Source organism: Ixodes scapularis, unplaced genomic scaffold (genome assembly GCF_016920785.2).
Source record: "Ixodes scapularis isolate PalLabHiFi unplaced genomic scaffold, ASM1692078v2 PGA_scaffold11__112_contigs__length_91849675, whole genome shotgun sequence".
NCBI lineage: Eukaryota > Metazoa > Arthropoda > Arachnida > Ixodida > Ixodidae > Ixodes > Ixodes scapularis.
Genome location: NW_024609837.1, coordinates 23,442,306 through 23,463,141, shown reverse-complemented (window position 1 = coordinate 23,463,141; position 20,836 = coordinate 23,442,306). Strand labels below are relative to the sequence as shown.

Below are 20,836 nucleotides of genomic sequence, written 5' to 3'. Positions count from 1 at the left end.
CGTTCTCCAACACTGTCGCCCACGTACATCATCTAATCGCTTGCTACCACCAAGACGTGTGATCTAGTAGTAGTCACTAGCACATATTCAAACTGTGTGGTCAAGCTGCTCGTAAGTCAAGACGCGATGGAATGATCTGCAGAAGCGCTACCTGTCGCGCAACAAAGCACAGATTGGATGCATCAAACTCACCGAGGCATTGTCGCTGTCGTTACTGTCGTCGTTGTCAACAATGGCCTTGCTGAGGTGAACCTTCTCTGGACGTGTCTTTCGGCCGCGTTTGGGCTTCTCCTGCCAAGAGACGGCACCGTTACCACCAACTCGCAACGGTAATGCGGAACGGATCGTTACCGACAGCACAAAACGTCACCAACGAAGCAGCCCGGGTCAGTAAGTAAACTGCTCTTTCTTGACTCATCACTTTACAATTCACGCAGAATTTAAAAACATGTCTTAGGCGACCGTCTCATTTATTTATTCGGGAAGTCTCCCAAAGTGACGTTTCCAAATTCTCTAACTGTTTCGGGTTTTCCTCTTCTATTTTATCTAAATTTCCCGACCGACGCCCAAGGGAACGGGACACGTTTGAAGTGCAGATTGTACGTGAAAACCCGACATATCTGACAGACGACAGGGCAGTGGCCAGGCACCAGATCCTCTTATCTTGCGAGTCTATTCTTCTATATTTTTCCCCGAATAAATGTCCCATTTTAAATAATCCACCGGGCAAACGTACTGGAGCGAGCGTAAGCAGAGAAGTCTCAACGCACCCGTTTCAAAAGGAGGCAATTCGGGTTCCGCCGAGGCTCTAGTTTCTGAGCAGCGATTTATCCACGAGCACGCTGGTCAAGTCGCACGCAACGCACGTCGCACCAGATGCACGTCATTTGCAGTCGCTCAAAAAAGGAAAGCTAAATTTTCCCGATCCCCAACTGGGGTGTAGATTCTCGACTTTTACAAGACTCGCCGAATTCCCCAACAATCCCCAGTTTTCCAGATTAGCAGACACCCCGTTACTATTCGTTCAAGTAACTCCCGAGACCGGACACGACTTCCAATAACATGAAAGGTGCAGTGGGCTCTCGCTTCGGTAAAGCCGGTTTACGGAATAAATCTCGTAACAGCGGCTTCCGACGAGACCGCCACCGATCGACCCTGCGGTCGCGCGACTGCCCGTACTGGCCCATGGGACCCACCTTGCCCTCTTGGAGAGCCACCTGTCGCGCGTGCACCTTGCGCAGCATCTTGAGAAGGTAGTCCGCCCGGCTCTGCAGGTGCTTTGTCTGGGGCTTGAGCTGCTCCCCGTCTGGAAGGATCTTGTCCGTCAGGCCCAGGCCCGCGTCCATTTTGATCGCCTCCCAGCTGCCCATGCCGTGCTCATAGATGCCCCTGCACGCCCGTTCGTTGAGGAAAGTTTGTTTCAACGTGGAAGGAGCGCTATGGATGGCACCTAACCGTTTCTGGTTTCGCACTCTTAAAACAGAAGAGAAGGAAAGTGGCGGCCAGAAACCGACGCACCGCTAAACTCCTTGCCGAGTGAACGCGGGCGCCGGACAAACGTCTTCCTCGAGTAGATCCGTGCTACCCCCGCAGGTCGCATCACGCAATCAAACGTGGAACGATGCCGGGGACAAGCTATACTCCTAGCACGGCCCGAACAAACAACCTCCAGACTTCCGTCAAATGCACACGCTTTTTTCTCAATTTTATCTTTTTTCTTTTGCGCTTTTTTTATATTGGCACATTTTCTGGGTGGCGCCATTCAAGAGGAAGCCCCAGAGCAAAGCAACGGTTCCGACTTCTACGTTCCGACATGCTACCAAATGTTGGCATGCAAGTCATAGCCTCGTACAAGTCGCACTTCTTTGCATAGGTCTGCAGCTGCGTAGAGTTGCTGCAGCCGCGAACCTATGCCATTGCACTTGGAAAATGTCTTCGGACCGCCAGAAAGGCAAGCTGCCATCGCGTGCTCTGCCATTCTTCCTTTGTCACAAATGTCGACAAGTCCCACATCTTGCATAGCTAGGACTCACACTTATATGCGCATAAGTAAAAGAAAAATCCCGAAAAAACAAAACGTGGATTTGAAGTATGGTTGACCAGGAAGTATGGTTGATCAATTAAAAGTTGTAAAGCTTCCCCATTTACCATATCCGGCAGAGTAGCAGGTAGAACAATAATAGCAACAACGAGGTCCAAAGAGAAACTACGGCATACGAGTCGTCCCTCACCTGAGCAGACTCGAGTCCTCCGCCACGCCCCACGGTGTGTCGAAGTGGGGGTCCTTGGTGGCGAGGTCGAGCGTCCAGTGTCGCCTCTCCTCGGCCGTGCACGGCAGCACCGCGTCCAGCACCGCCAGCTCCTGGTAGCTGCTCAGCACCGACTTGGCATTCACCGACACCCCGGACAGCTTGAACGTCGTGCGCTGGTGCCGGCGTCTGGCCGGGGTCCCGCCGGCGTTGCTGTCCCCGGCATCGGCACCGCCCGGCAGCGGCGCGGCCTGACTCTCCTTCATCGCCTGCTCGCAGCCGGAGTGGAGCAGGTGGGCCAGGCGCTTCAGGTCCGCCTGCGGCTTCTCCTGAAGTTCCGCGTCCAGGGCGACCGCGTCCAGCCTGAGAGGGAAAGCGGGTGCGACAAATTTGAGCTTGGCGAGTTTCGTCGACGCCACCACAATCGCCGAAGGGATGGGAATAGCGGGGTCTGGGTTTCCTCGATGTGTGCCACTAGAGTTGCCAGCAGAGTGAGAATGACGGGGCGTCTCTTCCGGATGCTGGGCCTCGTACGTGCGCTCGCTGCCTCCTGCCGTGCTTTGGTTCCGCGTGCACGCTCAAAGCTCACAAGACGCCCACATGTCACCGAAGATAACAAGCTCATTCTGGAGGTGAGACAACTGAGGAACTCGCAGCCAACTGACGTTAGCGATTGCCATCTGAGCTCGCTCGAACTCTCAACCAGCTCAATGTCAACGATTGCCACTTTGACTAGCTCAGACTCACCAATGACACAACGTCAATGACTGCCGTCCAAACTCGCTCAAACACGCAACCAAACGAATGTCGACGATCGCCATCTGAACTCGCTCGAGCTCACAAACGCCTCGCGTAACGTCGACAACTGCCATTCCACTCGCTCAAACTCGCAACCAGCTTAGTTCCAACGGTTTACCATCTGAACTCGCTCAAGCTCACAACGAACAATTGGTATCCAAACTCACTCAAACGACTTCCACAACCTAATGTTAACGACTGCCATTTGAATTCGCTCGAACTCCTAGCCAAACTAATATGTATCAGTGACTGCTACATCGCCTTACTACCGGAGTTTCACTCCAACGGCCCCAGACAGCAGAAGCAATCCTAGAAAACAATCTCAGGTACCAGACTCGCGCATACTCGCCTCTTGGCGGGAGCGGCGAACTTGCGGTAGCTCTTGATGAAGCGGCGGATCTCGGCGTCCGTGAAGCCCTTGACCGTGTCGCGCGGGATCACCCGGGGGCGGCCTCTCTTGCGCGGCCGTCCCTCGTCGTCGGAGCCGTTGGACCCGCCCCCCGAGCCCCGGTCCCGGTCCCGCCTCCGCGCCGAACGGCCGCCGTCTTCGCTGTCAGAATTCGCTGTCTGCCAACGAAGACCCCCGACCAAAAGGAGACGGGGAGGGGGTTGTGTTAGCGACGGCACAAGTAGCACAAACATAAAAGACAATTGCAATGTACGCTGAAGCATTTTGGGAGTTTCTCTCTTCACGGATCAAACCCAATCTACCCTGGAACAGCGTACAACTGGACTGAAGGTTTTTCAGTAATGGTCGCTCATAACAATTTGAAAATTGTCTCGCGCTAGGATAAAAGAATGATACGTCAAATACATGCAAATAGCGTTCCAGAGCTACCCGATAAATAACAGCAGCGTGCTCTCATCACAAGTTGTCACAAACAGTTGCGACGCAGTCAATTGCACTAAAAGACGAATGTGTGAACCGGCGTCGATATATAGATACAACTTTTGACTTAAAACAGGCACAAATTTAGTATTGGGCTATACTGCAACTTTCCCCAGTATCTGAAAAACAAACTCGCATAAAAGCAACAACAAGAATAAAAATCTGCAGCTTTTTGCCCAAGCCTGTGAAGTGACAGCGACAGCTGCATATACGCTATTTATTTACTCGATCGCGTGCAAGACAGCCCTGTGGTCACTGACCTATGTGTGAGAGGGAACACACTGCACACGCGAGTCGTCATCTATGCCCAAAATGAAGTCCAGACGGGTACCGCTTCAAGTGGTAGGTTGCTTTACATCTGTGGCACACGCAAATCGTGTTCTACAATGAGGAATGGACCATAAAATACCGCAGACGCGCAAACTATTAACATTTCCCAAACTTTAGATTTTCGTAAATTATACATTAAGCAGCACCACCCCTACAAAGCGCCGACACCAGCCTGAAATATTCACCCCGTTCTGGTGGCCACAAGACCACCGGCGGCGACTGGAATGTTGTGCAAAAATAAATGTGCTTTCTCCAATTCCGTTCACTCCGCCTTCAAAGCTTTTTATGGGTCGCCATCTTGGTTTTTACCGATTTGACCGGACAAGCACCCACATCTAGACTAACCTAGTTTTCGGCGAAAGTGGAATGGGTGCTTCCCCAATATTTTACGCATGGCGACACAACTCGCCAATCATAGAAGACACCGCCGCCTGGCTGGCAAGAGCCTAGTGTGCGTGCTTTGCCTGGCTTCACGTGGCGGCGCAAGCGCACATGAGACGGATTCTTCCGCCTGGTACAACGCCGAAGCCTTGAAGGCAGCCGGTAAGTCTGTAACAGCTATTGCTGTAAAACAACCCCACACCGGCAACGTTTTTTTCTCCTCACCTGGTGCAAGGACTTCCTGCTCCTAGGGGGCAGGTAGAGTTCCATCTCCTCCTTGAGCCTCTCCTCGTCCTCCACCTTCTTGCGCTCCGCCTCGGGAATGATGTCGTCCCAGTCCTTGCTCTGTGACGAGGAGTCTTCCTCCGCACCGGCCACCGCCGCCCCCACCTCCTCCTCTTCCGTGAAGTTGAAGCTGGCAACCTGGGGGGATCACGGAAAAATCGGCGTTCTACCAACGTCCTTCAGAGAGAGAGGCCAAAGCGTAACCCGAAGTCTTTCACACTTCCCTCTACCCCGTAACAAAAAACCCGCAACTGGGAATAAAAAAAAAAAAAGACAAGCACACACACAAAGTCTCAAAACACGGCTAGCATTTTTATTGCAAACCGTCACGCTTATACCATCGCCCAACTTCCCTACAGAAAAGATAACAAAGAACACAAGAAGCACCATCTAACTTCCATGGGGTGACCTTAGAACACAAACATGCACAACGAAAGAATGTTTTTTTTCTCATCTGTTCCCAGTCTTGGGTTCTTTTCTTATGGAGTTAGTTGACTAGCTTGCCTGTGTTTTTTTTTCTTAATTTCCCTCAACATCTTTCAGAGGTTGATCAAGTTTAAACTGGCAAAAATAAACAGAAAAGCAAAAAATGCTTAAACAAATTAAATAATTAATTAATTAATTGATCGGTGTCCTAGCCTTAGTGTACTTCTCGATCAATTCACAGGTTTACTAAATGCACTGATCAGGCAGAACTATATTACTGAGCTCCAACACCCGTGAAATCGGACAAAACTAAAGAGGCCCATCACCGATTTCCGACCAATCAGTTTTTTGCCATTATCTATAAGGCCTCACTCTTAATAAAACCGCTAAAACATGTGCCCAGAACACTCACTGATCCCCGAGACGCATCAGTGCACCTGCAGCCAAGCAAAAACGGCAATTGAAAATACCGTAAAATACAGAGCAACAGCCCATGCCCCAATAAGTGCCCACCTGTCAATATTGTAACATTTGGATAGTACACAGAAGACATCTTTACATATCGTTAACCTAAAAAGTGCCCAACCCGCAGTTTTACGCGATTGTCTCCAAATTCGGAGTGGGCGCTTGCTTGTGATTTTACGGTAGTTGTTCCACAAACGAAAACACGAGAAAACGAAGGGCCTCCTCTGGCTTTAAGAGGGGGCGCACCTCAGAGCCCCATAGAGAATACATGAGGTTTTTCACCAAATTAAAAAAATTCTCAGATAATAACGGCTGCGCGGATCTTCTTGAAAATTTCGGCTTTAAAGACATTGAGTCATTATCGAGACACTAAGCGCAACAAATGTTTCATCATAAATTTAATTATATTCTTTAAAAAATCATGAAAATGGTCAAAATCGGCTAATTCGGCACTCTTGCGTTCGGAGCAAATTTACAAAATTATCTAAATTCAAACATAAGAAGTATTGCACTTAATGTCTTCTAAATTTATAACGGAATCGAATAATATTGAAATTATTCATGTAAGTCGATTTGTTCCGTAACTACAGCAAATATAAAGAACCAAGGTGTCGGTGCTTGTTTTCGTCGTTTTTAAGGTACCTCTCTCTCCCGTGCGGTGGCGCTCGCTGTCCACGAAATGCGAAATCGTCCGTTCGGAGATCGGCCGGATCGGCACTGTGCGAGGTGTTCTTCCGCGGCCGTATTCCGCGCCCGTATCCTGTTTCATTCTGCACGCCGAGGCGTCAGTGGGCGTGTCTTGCTTTCCTGGTTCTCGCTGGGTAGGTCTCCGTGTTTTCGCAAGTGGCAAATTCACCTTGGAGCTATGGGTCGAAGACAACCGTCCTGTGGCAAGCGGACCGCGAGGTGTTCCACAACCTCGCGGTCCGTCAACGCGTTGTGCTTGTTTCTACTTTTTTTTTTCTTTCAAAAACGGGCTTTTTTTTTTGGACGCAAAGTTTTATTTTATCGTTATCCTTCACACAAACGTCCTTCGGCCTTGGGGTCGTGGAAATCGGGGATGAAGCGTGCACAGAGTAGATCGTTGTTTGCCTCCTTTTTATTTTTCACGGACGTCCTGTGACCTCCGTACGATTTGTGGTCACCGCAATCTAACGCGGGGAAAAACGGGTCGCCTGCTCTGTAGTCAGGGTATTCCTAGGGGAGGGTGATAACTCGCTGTTCTTCTGGAAATTCACATATCACCCAAAAAGGTGACATGGGTAATGATTACGGTGTGTTTTTTCCGGTGTTTATTTTTGAGCGAAAATCGGTGCATGTTTTTCGGTGCTTATTTTTTAATCAGCAGTGTATTATGGGTTGAACGTCTTGTGATGACGCTAAAAAGCGTTGATAACCAAAGAAAAATGCGATTGGACAAGAACATTTCAAATTTCCAATTCTATTCACATATCCATTACGCTCTTCTCGTGGGAGCATCTATCCTGACGAAAAATGCCTAAGTCATTGAGCTTTGAACGCATACTCAGTGTACAATCTTTCGGCCTAGAGGGGTATTGCGCACGCTCGAATGCGCTTCACAGCCCAGTAGACGAAGTTGGTGGCACCCAGAAGGCGAGTTTTTGAATGGTCTGTAGTAGGCAAAAGAAACAAATAACAATCAACGGATATCAGCTCTTCAAGCGAAGAGGCGCGTTTCTAAGGTCAATGGTTCCGGACGGCACTAATGTTGTTGGCGTTGTCGTAAGATGACGTCAGTTCATACGAACTGACGTCATCTTACGTGATCACGTGACACAAACACGTCATCTTACATGATCTCGTTACACGAAATGACGTCATCTTTCATGATCACGCTGCACGAATGACGCCATCTTACGTGACCACGTAACACGTCATCTTGTAAGTCAACCTATCCCCACAGCAGCGCGCTTCGCGCTTTCCGGGCCCGTGCAGTGCTATAGTCGAAATCAAGCTCCCTATGGCAAGCGAAAGCTTCTGAAGTCTCACATTGAGAATACTCGCAAGCGACCGTCTGTGGAAGCTTCGCACGTTGAGGTTTTTATTGAGATCGAGCCATCGTGTTCCATTAACTATAGTTGAAGTTATCGTTCAATAAAGCCCTAAAAATATGAATGTAGTTGGTGTAGACATCAAGATCTAATGAAAAATGCGGTTTGACGTCGTTTAATTAACGTGTATATACAAGTGTAGAAAAAAAATGAGTTATTTGTGCATAGATGTTTAAAAAAGTGTTTATTATTCGACATAGGACTTTGGGAGAAGGATGTGTTCAGATTTGATGTACAGGGGGAACAGCGCACCCGCAGAACAGTCATTCAAATCAACATACACACAAGTGACTGTTCTGCGGGTGCGCTGTTCCCCCTGTACATCATGAGCAACCAACTCGCCCGAACCTCTGTGTTAACGTGTTCAGATTTTTCTTCATGAGCGCAAATATACCTGACGCAATAAATAGTGACGATTTCATCGTCCCAGTGGTGAGCAGGTGATTTCTTGCTCGAAACAATGATGCCATTTCATAAACCAAGTTCTGCTGCATATGCTTTTCCAATGTCTGGTCACTATTTTGTAAACCTTTCAGTCCAAACGAGTATACTTCTGTTTGTTATTGTTAGCTTAGGAGGGGGTCACAGAGCCTATCTTTTCGTCTTCTTCTAGGACAGACGTACAGAGTTATACCGCAACACGCATCTGTGGAGCACACAGAGCTATCGCTCTCCTGTTGGCGGTACAGTAGCAGACGACACAACGCAGCTCCGTAGTCTATCGAGGGCACGGCTAGCCGCGGCCCGTAGCGCGACCGTTCAGACTAGGGAAGTGGTTTTGAAGAACCGAGAAATGGTATCTTGTATACAATAATCACATGTCGTTAGTATATTCTACTTGCTAAGCCAAATAAATATTTGCAGCTTGTGAGCATATGTTTGCGTGACGATTTACCGTTCACACTCCTGACGGATGTTAGCGAATCCTTCATGTTCGTGGCTCGCAGTTATCGGTACCCCCTCGGAGTGACTTCACCATATATATTTTTTTCTTGCTTGCAGGACATCATAAAAATCACAAACACGCGAGAAAAAAAAATCTTATCAGTACGCGTGATTTTGAGCTTCGCAGCTCTAAAGATGCCCGGTAAATGTCGTCCAGCTTGGGAAGAAACTAATCCTTTTTGTTGGAGTTTGACTATCGTATGCTGGCAGCTCGTTTCCGGTCTGTTTTGTCTATACTCCGTTTCACCGTAATTTGGCAACCCTCAGTCAGAGCTGCTGTGAGGGAATCACAGTCGCGGAGCAAAGCACGTGACAGCTACTTTTAGGAGCAGTACTATGGCACCGGCAGCGCGTCTCCGACCGGTGTGTTTAGCGTCTTATGCTGGCCATACATCAAAAGTGGTCCCGAAGTGCAACAAATGACGTCACGGAAGACGGAGTGTCAAGCTGTTGCATCTCGCGATCCTGGCAATTCATCGTAGAAATGCTGGCGAAAACCACGAGGGAACACGAGTGTCGCTGTCGTCATGGCGTCCCAACGAAAAGTTTTGTAATTCGGTAATTTATATTACTGTATACAATTTTTAAGAAAATAAAGACATCATATCCAAATAGGAACTTCCGTGCTAAAACGGGTCTAGGAGAACTCGTCACAAGCCAACTCGTCGCAGCCAACTCGTCTAGGTAAACTCGTCAAATAGGGCAAGTCGGCATAGGGCATCTCGTACACGGGGAAGTCGTAACAGAGGGCAACTGGGCACTTGTCCATTTCGTCACAATTTACCTTTTTCTCCGATCTTGCGTTTGCAATTCGGCTTCGATAACTGATGGCAAATAGTAATTTACAACTAAAAATAAAAGCACGATCGACATGGTCTTGTATAGATTTTTCTCAAAAAGAGCTTCTGCTGCCATCTCGAAGAGTTTGTGCGTATGGCGCGTGCTTTGCTCGCTTTCCGAAGCGACAAACACGCACGTGCTGGGCTGTAAATATCGCACGCTGGGCCGTACCTAAGAATGGTATATTGTCGGAGACAAGTAAAGAACGCGCACGTTAGCTTCCGCCGTGCTTTGGTTGGGCGTGCGCGCTCGTGCTATCAAGGGAAGCAAACTCATTTGCCCATGACCGACTGTAACAAACACGAGACATGAAAATATTGGGTCTAGGAAAACTGATCAAAAGCCAACTAACTCATCATAAGTAAACTCATCAAGTAGGGCAAGTCGTTATAGTGCATCTGAGGGTGATGGCTTTAGCCTTTGCAATGCTTTCCATCTCTACAGACCCAGTACGCAGCGTTGGGGTCTTTTCGGCTAAGCGTATAAGAATACCCTTCACACAGCATGGGAGCGTCACGCTGGGTTTTAATTGGGTCCATCATACGAAATGCGGTCGTGCTCTCTGAAGGTCCGCACATTTTGCCCCTATATATATATACGTATTCGAAGTCACTTCGAATGAAAAACCTTTTTGGAGTAGATATAGAGGAAAGAGAAGACGCCCCCAAAGACGAAACCTAACTGCTACCCTTCCTAGCATCCTGGTGCGGAGGTCTGCATACCGCACCCCTTTTTTGTCATTGCACAATAAGTTCCGACCTAGCAAAGCTTCCGAAAAGGGTTTAATAACGAAGGGGCGTCGTAAGTAAAGATAATACCGAAAAGCCGACCACAACCGCCCCCTGCAAACAAGCAATAGGAGAGGCCAAGTTCGAAACTGCGACAAGTTCGATGCGACCACTTTCCAAAATAAAGCCCCCCCCCCCCCCCCCCTTCCCCTCCGCTCTAAAAAAAAGTATGTGACGAACTTTCCAAGAACGAGAAGGTCACTGCGACCACTTTCCCTACTACGAGTTCACCTAGAACGAGATGCACTCTTTGACCAGTTCACCTATGACCAGTTTCCCTACGACGACTTGGCTGTGACGAGTGGGCCTGTTCCCGCTAAAACATGCAGTGCGAAGTGAAGACAACTACTATCTTTTTTTTTTCTTGATGTCCACAAAAAAAAAGGCTATGCAGCATCGATCCTACCGTTTTTTTTTTTTTTTGTTTTTTTGTTCGCACATTATGTAATGTCCTCTAACACGAAAGTACCGACGTAAAAGCGCTGTAGAGACGATTTAAAAACAAAAATTTAAGTGAATGGAGCTTTGTAGCGGAACGGAAAAAAATAAATAATTAACGACTTTTTACGGTAAACACTTCACCTCTAAGTAGAACTTCAAAAAAGTGACGGTTACGCGCTTTCATGCCCATTTCAACAAAGTTGGGAGAACGATGTATTGCATCTTGTGAATAGACATGTGGAGCAGCATGTTTATGTTAGAGGCATTGTGTGTAATCGCTGCGCAGTACCTGCCAAAAGAAGATATTATTTGGGCACAGTCTCAACCGTTTCCGTCTGTGTGTGCTACGAATACAGCAACTCTTTTCGTAGAAGAAGTGATGAGGGAATGGCGTGCCCTTGATGATACGATTGTGATTATGAAATAAAATTTTTAATCAGCCAATAATTGCGACCTGTCCGGTCGCCTGGAACCCCGACAACAACTATCGTTCTCTGGAAAGTTCATTCTAATATTTACACGTTTTGTGGAGTTCATCGAGCGAATAAGAATGTTCCAACAATGAGCTAAACCTACACGAGTTCCCGAATCCAACACGGCGCTTTTGAATTTTAGCGCCGTAGATAGTTCTGCGATGGGTCCGGACATTTCATCGAACGCCGTTTAATCGAACGCCATTTCATCGAAGCCGTTTCATCGAACACCGTTTCATCGAACGCCGTTTCATCGAACGCCGTTTCATCGAAGCCGTTTCATCGAACGCCTTTTCATCGAACGCCGTTACAGCCTGCAATATTTTTGTAATTTATTTTAATTTTTATACACAACGTCATCTAATTCTCCCTTTTTTTGAATCACAGTATGCAGTGAAGTGTTAAGTTCCATCGTGAACATATCCTGCTTCGAGAAAAAAGCCTCCATGAAACAATGACCCCTCTCCATGTCACATAAAGCAATTAAAAATGAGACAAAAAAAAAACAAAAAAAAAAAAAAAACCAGAAAGCACGTCGTGCTTTTTGGGAAGCGGGTAGTGTTTTATTGTCTGACAGCGTGTACCTGTAACCTTGGGTTATGTGAAGATCCGAAAGGGTTCTGTCTTCTTGGGTGACAGAGTACGCCCAGGGCTTTACTATTGACTGGTGCGGGTTGACCTTCCTAAGAAAACGTCCTGAAGATGATTCATAGGCAAAAGGGTCGGTGATAAAGTTGACAGTGAAGGGGAGGTGGTTCCAGTGAATCCCGGAGAAAAGCTCACCGGAGAAAAGCTCACCGGAGGAAAGCTCACCGGAGATAAGCTCACCGGAGAAAAGCTCACCGCAAAACCGGCGGATGCGGAGAAAAACTCACCGGCCATTGAACGTATGCGCAGAAAAGCTCACCGATATTTTTTCTTCTTTTTATGTGGAGGCTGTTGGATCGTGCGTAACATATATCAATTTATTATCATTAAAACTCTTCAGCTTTGTAAAAAATAAAATATCCTCTTTTGTAATATTTGTTAAGCTTAATGGGTATATTGCTCCCAAATTAATAATCGCGGGCCAGTGTTTTTTGTGGCTTACCCTCTATAGGCAACGAAAGCCTAACTAAAATCTTTATGAACTTGAAGAACAGGAAAAAGTTAAAAAAAGGTAATGATGACTGCCTAAAACCTAAAAATCAAAGGTGTAAATGCCGAAAATTAAAAAGTGCACGCGCAACACCGCGGTGCCTGAAATTCTCTTTGTAGCTTTTGTTAACATTTGAAAACAGGATAAAACAGTCAATGGGATATCGAGGCTTCTTTCTTCCACGGACATGCACGCTTTCTAACCGTTCCTGCTGGTGTTTCCACATGTTCCTTTTGTGTGATAGTGTCCTTCTACGGTGCGCCAGCCATGACCTTCAGAGGTGCACACTGTCTCCGTTGTTATTCGTGAGCTATATAAGAACTAGTCATTTGTAAGGTAGGTAGCGAATTGGGCGAGTTGGTAAACGTATACATGATAAAAACCACTCAAACGACGACGACGGAGTGAAGACAACAAACACGACACGACGAAGCTGTTCTCGCAACTAAAGCTTTGTTAGTGAAATTAACAGAAAGAAAATAGCGTAGCCGACACTGATTACATCCGCAAGCACCTACTTATCGATTAGGCACTACACAATATTTGGACCTCAAACGATTCACCACACCGCTATTCATATTAGCTCGCAAACAATAAATTGTTGCCTTTTTTACCGGTGTACGATGTTCTGATTTTATACTCGCGACTTCATTAGTTTGCAGAATGGGTGATTACTAATGTCTGAGGAATTAGTAAATATGCCCAGAACCTCAATAATATTACAAAAACGAGGACATATTTTTAATGAAGTGACGAATGCGAATTCTGTTAAATTGCCACGTTTTACGGAGAATCAAGCTAAGCTAAAAAAATATCGGTGAGCTTTTCTCCGCATCTGCCGGTTTTGCGGTGAGCTTTTCTCCGGTGAGCTCATCTCCGGTGAGCTTTTCTCCGGTGAGCTTTTCTCCGCCGCCCGGTTCCAGTCCAGGTGTAGCCCGAAACCATGTTGGCTGACACTTTGTGCAGCTTTTGTCTCTGTAGAGTTTGAAAACTAAAAAAAAAAGCGGAAACGTTCAATCTGAGCATAAAGCTGATAATCAGAGTATTATTATATTTTATTTTGTGTGCTCTCCTGGCAGAGTATTGTTATATTATAAGCGTGCTGCCCTGGCGGTTAGATGCTTTTCGTGAATAAACCTTCAACTAAGCGTAAGTCTGGAAACGAGCTGGTGTGAATTGCACATTACCGAAACCCCCGGACAGCCGGTAAAAAAAAAAAGACACAGACATTCAAAAGTGTTTTAAGTGTCGGTCCTTTACCTCCAGTGTCATGTTTTCTGACATGTACATGAGTAAAACTTTTCAGTAAGTCGCATACCCATTTGTTTTTATACCAATGGTTTTTATTTCTAGTAATTTGGCTCCACCCTAAAAACAGTATTATAAGGGCATTACCTTAGTCTTAACGAATGTAAGGTAAAACATCTATAAAGCACTGTTATGCCCCAAAACTCGATACAGAGAAATTCGATGAAACGGCCCTTAGCGGTTCGATGAAACGGCGTTCGATGAAATGGCGTTCGATGAAATGTCCATTCATTCGATGAAACGGCGTTCGATGAAACGGCGTTCGATGAAATGTCCGCTACCCGTTCTGCGAACAGTGTATACTTCTATGCAAATATTCGCCTAACAGTTTTGCAACGTTGGAAAGCATCGGAATGATTCAGAATCACTGCGGAGTTGATACTCGGGAAGATAAGACGGGCACTTGGGAGAAACGGACCGTGGCATTTGAGACAGGGGCACAACCGGGGGACAAACGTGCTACAATCGCATACCCTTCCAAGGTCATCGCTTGGGCGACCGCGCGCGCGCCCAAGAAACCTTTCTTTTCTTCTTTTTAGGGGTGGGGGGGGGGGGGGGGGGGGGTAGGTAGGGGAAGGGAGTGGTGTAGGCGCTGATTGTCTTCCTCCTTTGTGGCTTTTAACAGACGCACAACGAGACTGGCAGAACAAGCGCATGATTCATTTCTTTCGATGGAGGCGTTCTGTCTGTGTATGCGAACATGATTTTTTCCCCTTTTAATAGTTAGTTGTTCTTGCCTTGACTCGGGTCCCAGTGGGTGCGTTGTCGTTGTATGCCCACTATTTTTTTTTTTTTTTTAGTTTATGGTAGTTTTTGCGCTGATGGGGTATCAAGGTAGACAAAAAGAAAAAAAAAATGAAATAGCGCCTCGACAAAAAAAAAAAAAAGTTGTTGCGATCAGGAACGTTTTCAAAGCGATTTTAGGAGCCTGCAGTGTTACCACAGGTGCAGGATTGAGAGCGTAACCCACGCACTTGAAGAGAAGGGGAAGCTCTCGTCTTATTGGAACTCTCTTTTATGGGTTTCCACGTCGCGATTGTCCTTCAAAATCAACTGTCATTTATTTCTCGCTCGTGGCTTCCAAGTACTGGAAGCCACGACTCGAGCCACAATAGTTTTGCGAAATCAAGGTTTCGCTGAAATGGATAACTCTCACGTACAGTTCGACGCGCAATACCTTTGCCGTATTGACTCGCGAGAGATTCCCCCAACACGGCTGAGTATGGCGGTGCTCCAGACCTAACATCTAAATTTTGTTGCCTTACCTGTTACTATTTCGCGCCCATTTTGAGCCATATCAAAATGAAAGCGCATGATGAAATAAAAATGACACTCGTTTTCCGCTCGATGGAAATTTCACGCCAGCTCGCTGTCTTTGCTGGTACCTTGAGCGTTTCCCAACGATGCGAAACTCATTACTTCTATAACACTGAGCCACCTCGTATCCTTTTGTTCTTCTTTCATGGTACTAATTTCTTTCTGCGCATTACGGCTGTTACGACGCTAAGTCTGTCTGCCCTTCGAATTTGAACTTAGGCTCAAATCAGAGACGAACCAGTTTAAATCAGGAAAATATAATTAACACTGTAGCAATGTAAATCTATCATATCGATCGGAAATACGATTTGGCACATTCCATCTGAACACATATTGTGCACAGCGAATGCAATAGCGAGTCAGCGTGCAAAACGCCGCCACACTGAGCTACCATAACATCTCAGCGATTTTTGCATAGCACCGAGCACGGAAAAGAGAAAACAGTTATTCATTCACATAAACGAAGCAAATTTATTTAAAGCCCGGACACTCCGTACGTCCAATCTAGCTAAGGTTATCAATAGACTCGACCATGTCATTTGTCGAAACAGATAAAAGACGTTGGCAACAATGATTAGACTGAATAAGTGAATCTAACGCACGTATTTTACCAACCGACGGTCGCGCGCCTTCAATACCCTTTCCAATTGTCATTGCGCACCTTGGACACACTTTGGGGAGCAATGCATATTTACATCGCCGCCCGAGGTCTCCATTGAACGTGTGGTGCTGACCCAAATAAAATGCTAACCTGACTCTCAATCGCTCACCGCAAAGGACGATTTCGAACAGGCGGTACTGTAGGTCACTTGAGATAAAAAAAAAAAGAAAAACAAGCTATAGAAACGAGCGTCGTAAAAAAGGGGACCGGCATTTTTATTCCTACCTCCGAACAGAAACGAGCGCCACCCACTGCATCACACAGCGCAGAGGCCGGACTCGGCCACCGCGCGTACATCAAGCGCGCGCGAGGGAGGGAGAAACTTCCTCCGCCGGGAGAACACGGCACATTTCGGGATCTATTTCACGCAGCGGATAACGCGGGCCTTTTCACACCTCGATACTGGCGCCATCTAGAAGTTGCGCGTTCAACCACGTTTCGAGCCGCGCGCCATCTGGTGGCTGAAACGGACGAATAAATAGAGGTACCGCGCCCTCTTAAGCTCAAAATAAGAATACCTTGAAAGAGCCCAGGAGTTCGTCTCCAACCGTCGTTGGCTGTTCCTCCCGGGTCTCGGCCCTCTGCAGGATCTCGTCTATGTCCACCTGCCAAGGAAAAGAAATCGTCAAGAACTGCTCGCACAAGTGGAACGACAAGCATTCATAACAGTTGCTGATCGCTTGCAGCTCAAAAGCAAACCCAGAACACCGAACTAGTACGGTAGAATGTCGTTGATACATGTTCCTCGCTGTTACAATCGTGAACGGTGCTTCCGTCAAACTCGCACAGCGACGCGCTTATCGTTTTCCCATATGGTGCGCTTGCCTTCGCGGTTCTTGCGTCCAGAAACTACTGGTGTGATGGTCGTGGCCACCATCTTCCTTTCTCTTCGTTTTACCCTTTTTTTCCTTTCACCTTTCTGCATTTCTGCACTCTGCTTCTCGCCCAAGCAGGCATGACCTTGAACTAGGCTTGAAACGAACTCGAGCTTTTGCAAAGGCCTGTTTATTTTTCCAATTCCTTCTCTGGTGCGCATGCACTTCTGTCGTGTTTGGTTTTCCCAACTCCACTAGTTTAATTTCAGGCAGATTCATAATTATGCACTCCGCACGGTGCTAATGCACCAAATTGCACCGTTTTGAACCAGCACGTTCATGAGGCTTCAACGCTTCGCACGGGCGTGCTAGGAGTTAGCCGATGGGCTAAGAAATTTTGCCCACGCTTGTAGGTTGACATTCCTTTTTCGCAAAGATAGAGTAACCTCTTATTTTGAAGGAGTTAAAAAAAAATCAGCCTATATTTGAATAAATATAGTAGTTCTCCATAGACGTAGAAGTCCCCAAAAAAATTAATTGCTGTATGAAAGTTGCTTCTTGTCTCGTTTATAGGTTCCCAAAAACATTCAAAGTTTCAACATTTTACAAGATCATAGATTTTTTTTACCACAGTCCCCTGATAAACCCATCAACAGAGTTCTACCACGCGAGAGGGAGCATGAGATTTGAGCTAAAAAAAAAGAGCTCCAGTTACTTTCGCCCCTTGCGGGAAAAGAAGGGAGCAAACACTCCACCTGAGGCTCTTCGTCCCCATCTTCCGTCTCCTTGAACAACTCTTCCGCTCCAAACTTCAGGATGGCTGCCAACTCCTCCTTGTTGAACGGCGTGGTGTTGCTGCGGGGCAATGCAAGAATCGATCAACTCATTCTCATCTCACGCAACCACAAGTTACACAAGGTGTGAGCACCAACTGGACGAAACAATGATGCAAGCAATTTGTAGCGGCATCTGCCAGCAGTGCAACCACCATAACCGGCATGTCTCAATAATTATTTAATAAAATGGTCCATCCTTCATTTAGTTCATTTAATAATCCACCGTATCTACAGAAAACCTTCCGCAACTGCACAATTGCACAAACGGCAGTAATGTTTCCATATAAGCCCACACAATTAGTGTGGAATCACTTGCAGCCAATCAAAAGGGTCCACACCATAAATGACACCCCATCCGTGGACTTAAATTGGGCATGAAAGTTTCCAGAGCGACATTCCTCGAAAAATATCCTGGAGATGAAATTTCAAATTCGGAGTGGAAAATGAGTTTAAGGAAACCCCCAGATTACCTTGGACAATTTATCCGTTGCAACAAGTTTGTACGATAGGTCAAAAGCATCGTACACCCGTATGGGTTACACTCCAGCGAATTCGAGGAAAAAAAAACCCAAACTAAACTTCTGCCCAGGAAACGGCCTCCAAGCCTCGCACCCCCGTCCCGACATCGCAATTCAAGCCCCGGGCGACGCAACTCTGAATGAACCCAGACGCCGACCGTTTTCAGGACGTCGCCAACTCACCTGGACGGAGCATTACTCTTGGAGAGCACGGTGCGCCCCGTGGTGTCCATCCGCTGGATCACCAGGTGGTCCAACACCATCTTCCGCTTGGCCCGCTCAATGATGTCCTCCTCCACGCTGTTCTTCGTCACCAGGCGATATATGTTCACCTGGAATGCCCACAGCAATGGATTGTCTCAATGCAAAAAAGAACCCCGAGAGTTGTGCTCGCAAACACGAGCCACAAGACGTCTCTTCGACGCAAAATTGAACTGTGTCTAAGGCAACAATGTAAAATGAGTACGCAGCTACTAACAGACACATTTTGTCTAGCTGCGGTCCTTTTACCGGGGACGTCATCGAGCTCAATCTAAATTATGCGCGTCATACTCTCGCTACGGATGGAGCACCACCTTTTAGCACGAAAAAACCCGTAAGACCGAACCTGTAAATACCCTGCTGGCAACTTTCTTTGCCATACAACAATACAGCTTTCAGCACAGCACAACATAGAATGGCCTCTTCAAACGTAGATCAAAGCAGAGGTATCTGCGAACGGGCATAATACAAACCACGGTCAACGGTAGACGATGTAAGCTCAATGTACAGTTTAAGGGGGGACACTACCCAGAGAAAAAAAGATTGTTCAAAAAACATTGATTTTGAAAGATTACATATTTACATCCATCCACATACAGAGAGTATTCCCAGAAATTTTCACTAGTTTACACTGCATAGTTAATTTTTTATAAATTATTTTCTGTCCACCAAAGCTAAAGGAAAGATAGGGTTTGGAGCACTTTGAACTCATTTTTCTCTGTTCCACTTTTTTGTATAAATTCCATTTTAGTCAATCTATCGTTTGAGAATGAAAATACAGGCAAGGGTTGTTCTTCAATTTCCCTGACTGAAATTTAATAAGGAATGCGCCTATGGAGTTTGTTTGTCACTTTACGAATGTCTTATATAAAAAATGTTGACATTTTGTCGGAGATACAGAAGACCAAAAAGTTAACCAATTTCGCTGAAGAGAAAATGAATAGAAATCAACGACTTTTTACAAAAAGCTTTCCATAGGCACACCTCCTAGGCATTCTGCTACATATCTAGCGAATAAAAATCTTTAATATTGTGACAGTTTTTTGACGATAGGTTAACTAAACAGTGTAGGGGTGCTGCTGATAGAAGCTGCCCTAATTTCCTTCCCGCTTAAGGGGAGACACTGCCTAGAAAAAAAAAATTTCTGCAAAAAAAGTTGATTTTGAAAAATGACATCTTTACATCCACCAACATCTAGAGAGAATTCCCAAAAAGTTTCATTAATTTTCACTGTATAGTTAATTTTTTATAAATTATTTTCTGTCCACCAAAGCTATAAAAAAGGTAGGGTTTGGAGCACTTTGAACACATTTTTTTCCGTTCCACTTTTTGGTATAGATTCCATTTTAGTCAATCTATCGTTTGATAATGGCAAAACAGCAAAAGCTCATTCTCCCCTTTTCCTGACTGAAATTTAATAAGGAGTGCGGCTATGGAACTTTTTTGTCACTTTACGGATGTCTTTTGTAAAAAATGTTGAAAAATGTTGACATTTTTTCGAAGGCACGGAAGACCAAAAAGTTTACCAATCTTGCAGAAAAGAAAATTTATAAAAATAAATTACTTTTTAGAAAAAACGTTCCATAGCCGCACCCTCTAGGCATTCGGCTACATATCTAGCAAATAAAAATCTTGAATATCGCAATAGTTTTCTGACGATAGATTAACTAAACAATGTAGGCGTGTTACTGATAGAAGCTACTCTTATTTCCTTCTCATTTAACCGACAGACCTGAAATTTTGTTATACATCCTCTAGCATGACCACCAGCCTACACTGTAAATTTCATTAATTTTAAGACAAGGGTTCAAAAGTTGACCCCCCTAGGGGGTGTGCCCCCTTAACCGACAGACCTAAAATTTTGTTATGCACCCTCTAGCATGACCACCAGCCTATTCTGTAAATTTCATTAATTTTAAGCCAAGGGTTCAAAAGTTGACCCTCCCAGGGGGTGTCTCCCCTTAAAGAAGCAACCAAACACACAATTCAGAGGTCAATTCTGACATAACTTGTCGGTAAAGAAAACAAAACTCTCGCTCTCTGTAGCACCGACACCACCTAGAAAAAAAAACCTGTGCCTTACCCCCCCCACAAAACGTTGTCACCGGTGGATCTACTAACGACAACGTCGTCCCGAAATTATTGTTTTACTTTGGATAACCACTGCTCAGAGTGAGTGCCTTGCATCCATAATGTGCAAGTCGGAAGGCGATCTTCACCCGGCGCATCGGTCGTCGCAAAAAAGTGTGTGCGCGGGTACCAATTCTAGGGGTTTCCTCGTCGTCGGGCACGCACCTGGTTCTTCTGACCAATGCGGTGAGCCCTGGCCTGCGCCTGGAGGTCGTTCTGAGGGTTCCAGTCGCTGTCGAAGATGACCACCGTGTCCGCTGTGGCCAGGTTGATGCCGAGGCCGCCCGCCCTGGTCGACAGCAGGAAGCAAAAGTCCTGGCCGAAAGAGAAGGAAAAGAAAAAGTTGTCGAAGCGAGTGTAGTTTAGGCAAAGGAGACACGTTGTAATGATCAGGCACGACGACCGAGAATCTGAGTGCGGACAATGCCTACTGTCAGTCGACTCACTGCTGCGACATCACAGTTTCATGT

The 20,836-nt window shown here is 46.2% G+C and overlaps 1 protein-coding gene across 1 annotated transcript in view; it reads right to left on the bottom strand.

The window, feature by feature from the left end:
- The window catches only part of LOC121834999 (chromodomain-helicase-DNA-binding protein 1-like), a 62,831-nt gene that overhangs the window by 8,913 nt on the left and 33,082 nt on the right, over positions 1-20,836 (bottom strand). The window contains exons 16-24 of the mRNA XM_042288840.1: positions 20,532-20,681; positions 18,159-18,307; positions 17,377-17,476; positions 16,325-16,411; positions 4,873-5,070; positions 3,397-3,614; positions 2,232-2,612; positions 1,197-1,389; positions 193-291 (exon numbers count right to left, since the gene is read on the bottom strand). Coding sequence (XP_042144774.1) covers positions 193-291; positions 1,197-1,389; positions 2,232-2,612; positions 3,397-3,614; positions 4,873-5,070; positions 16,325-16,411; positions 17,377-17,476; positions 18,159-18,307; positions 20,532-20,681 — 1,575 coding nt within the window. The remainder of the gene's footprint in view (positions 1-192; positions 292-1,196; positions 1,390-2,231; positions 2,613-3,396; positions 3,615-4,872; positions 5,071-16,324; positions 16,412-17,376; positions 17,477-18,158; positions 18,308-20,531; positions 20,682-20,836) is intronic.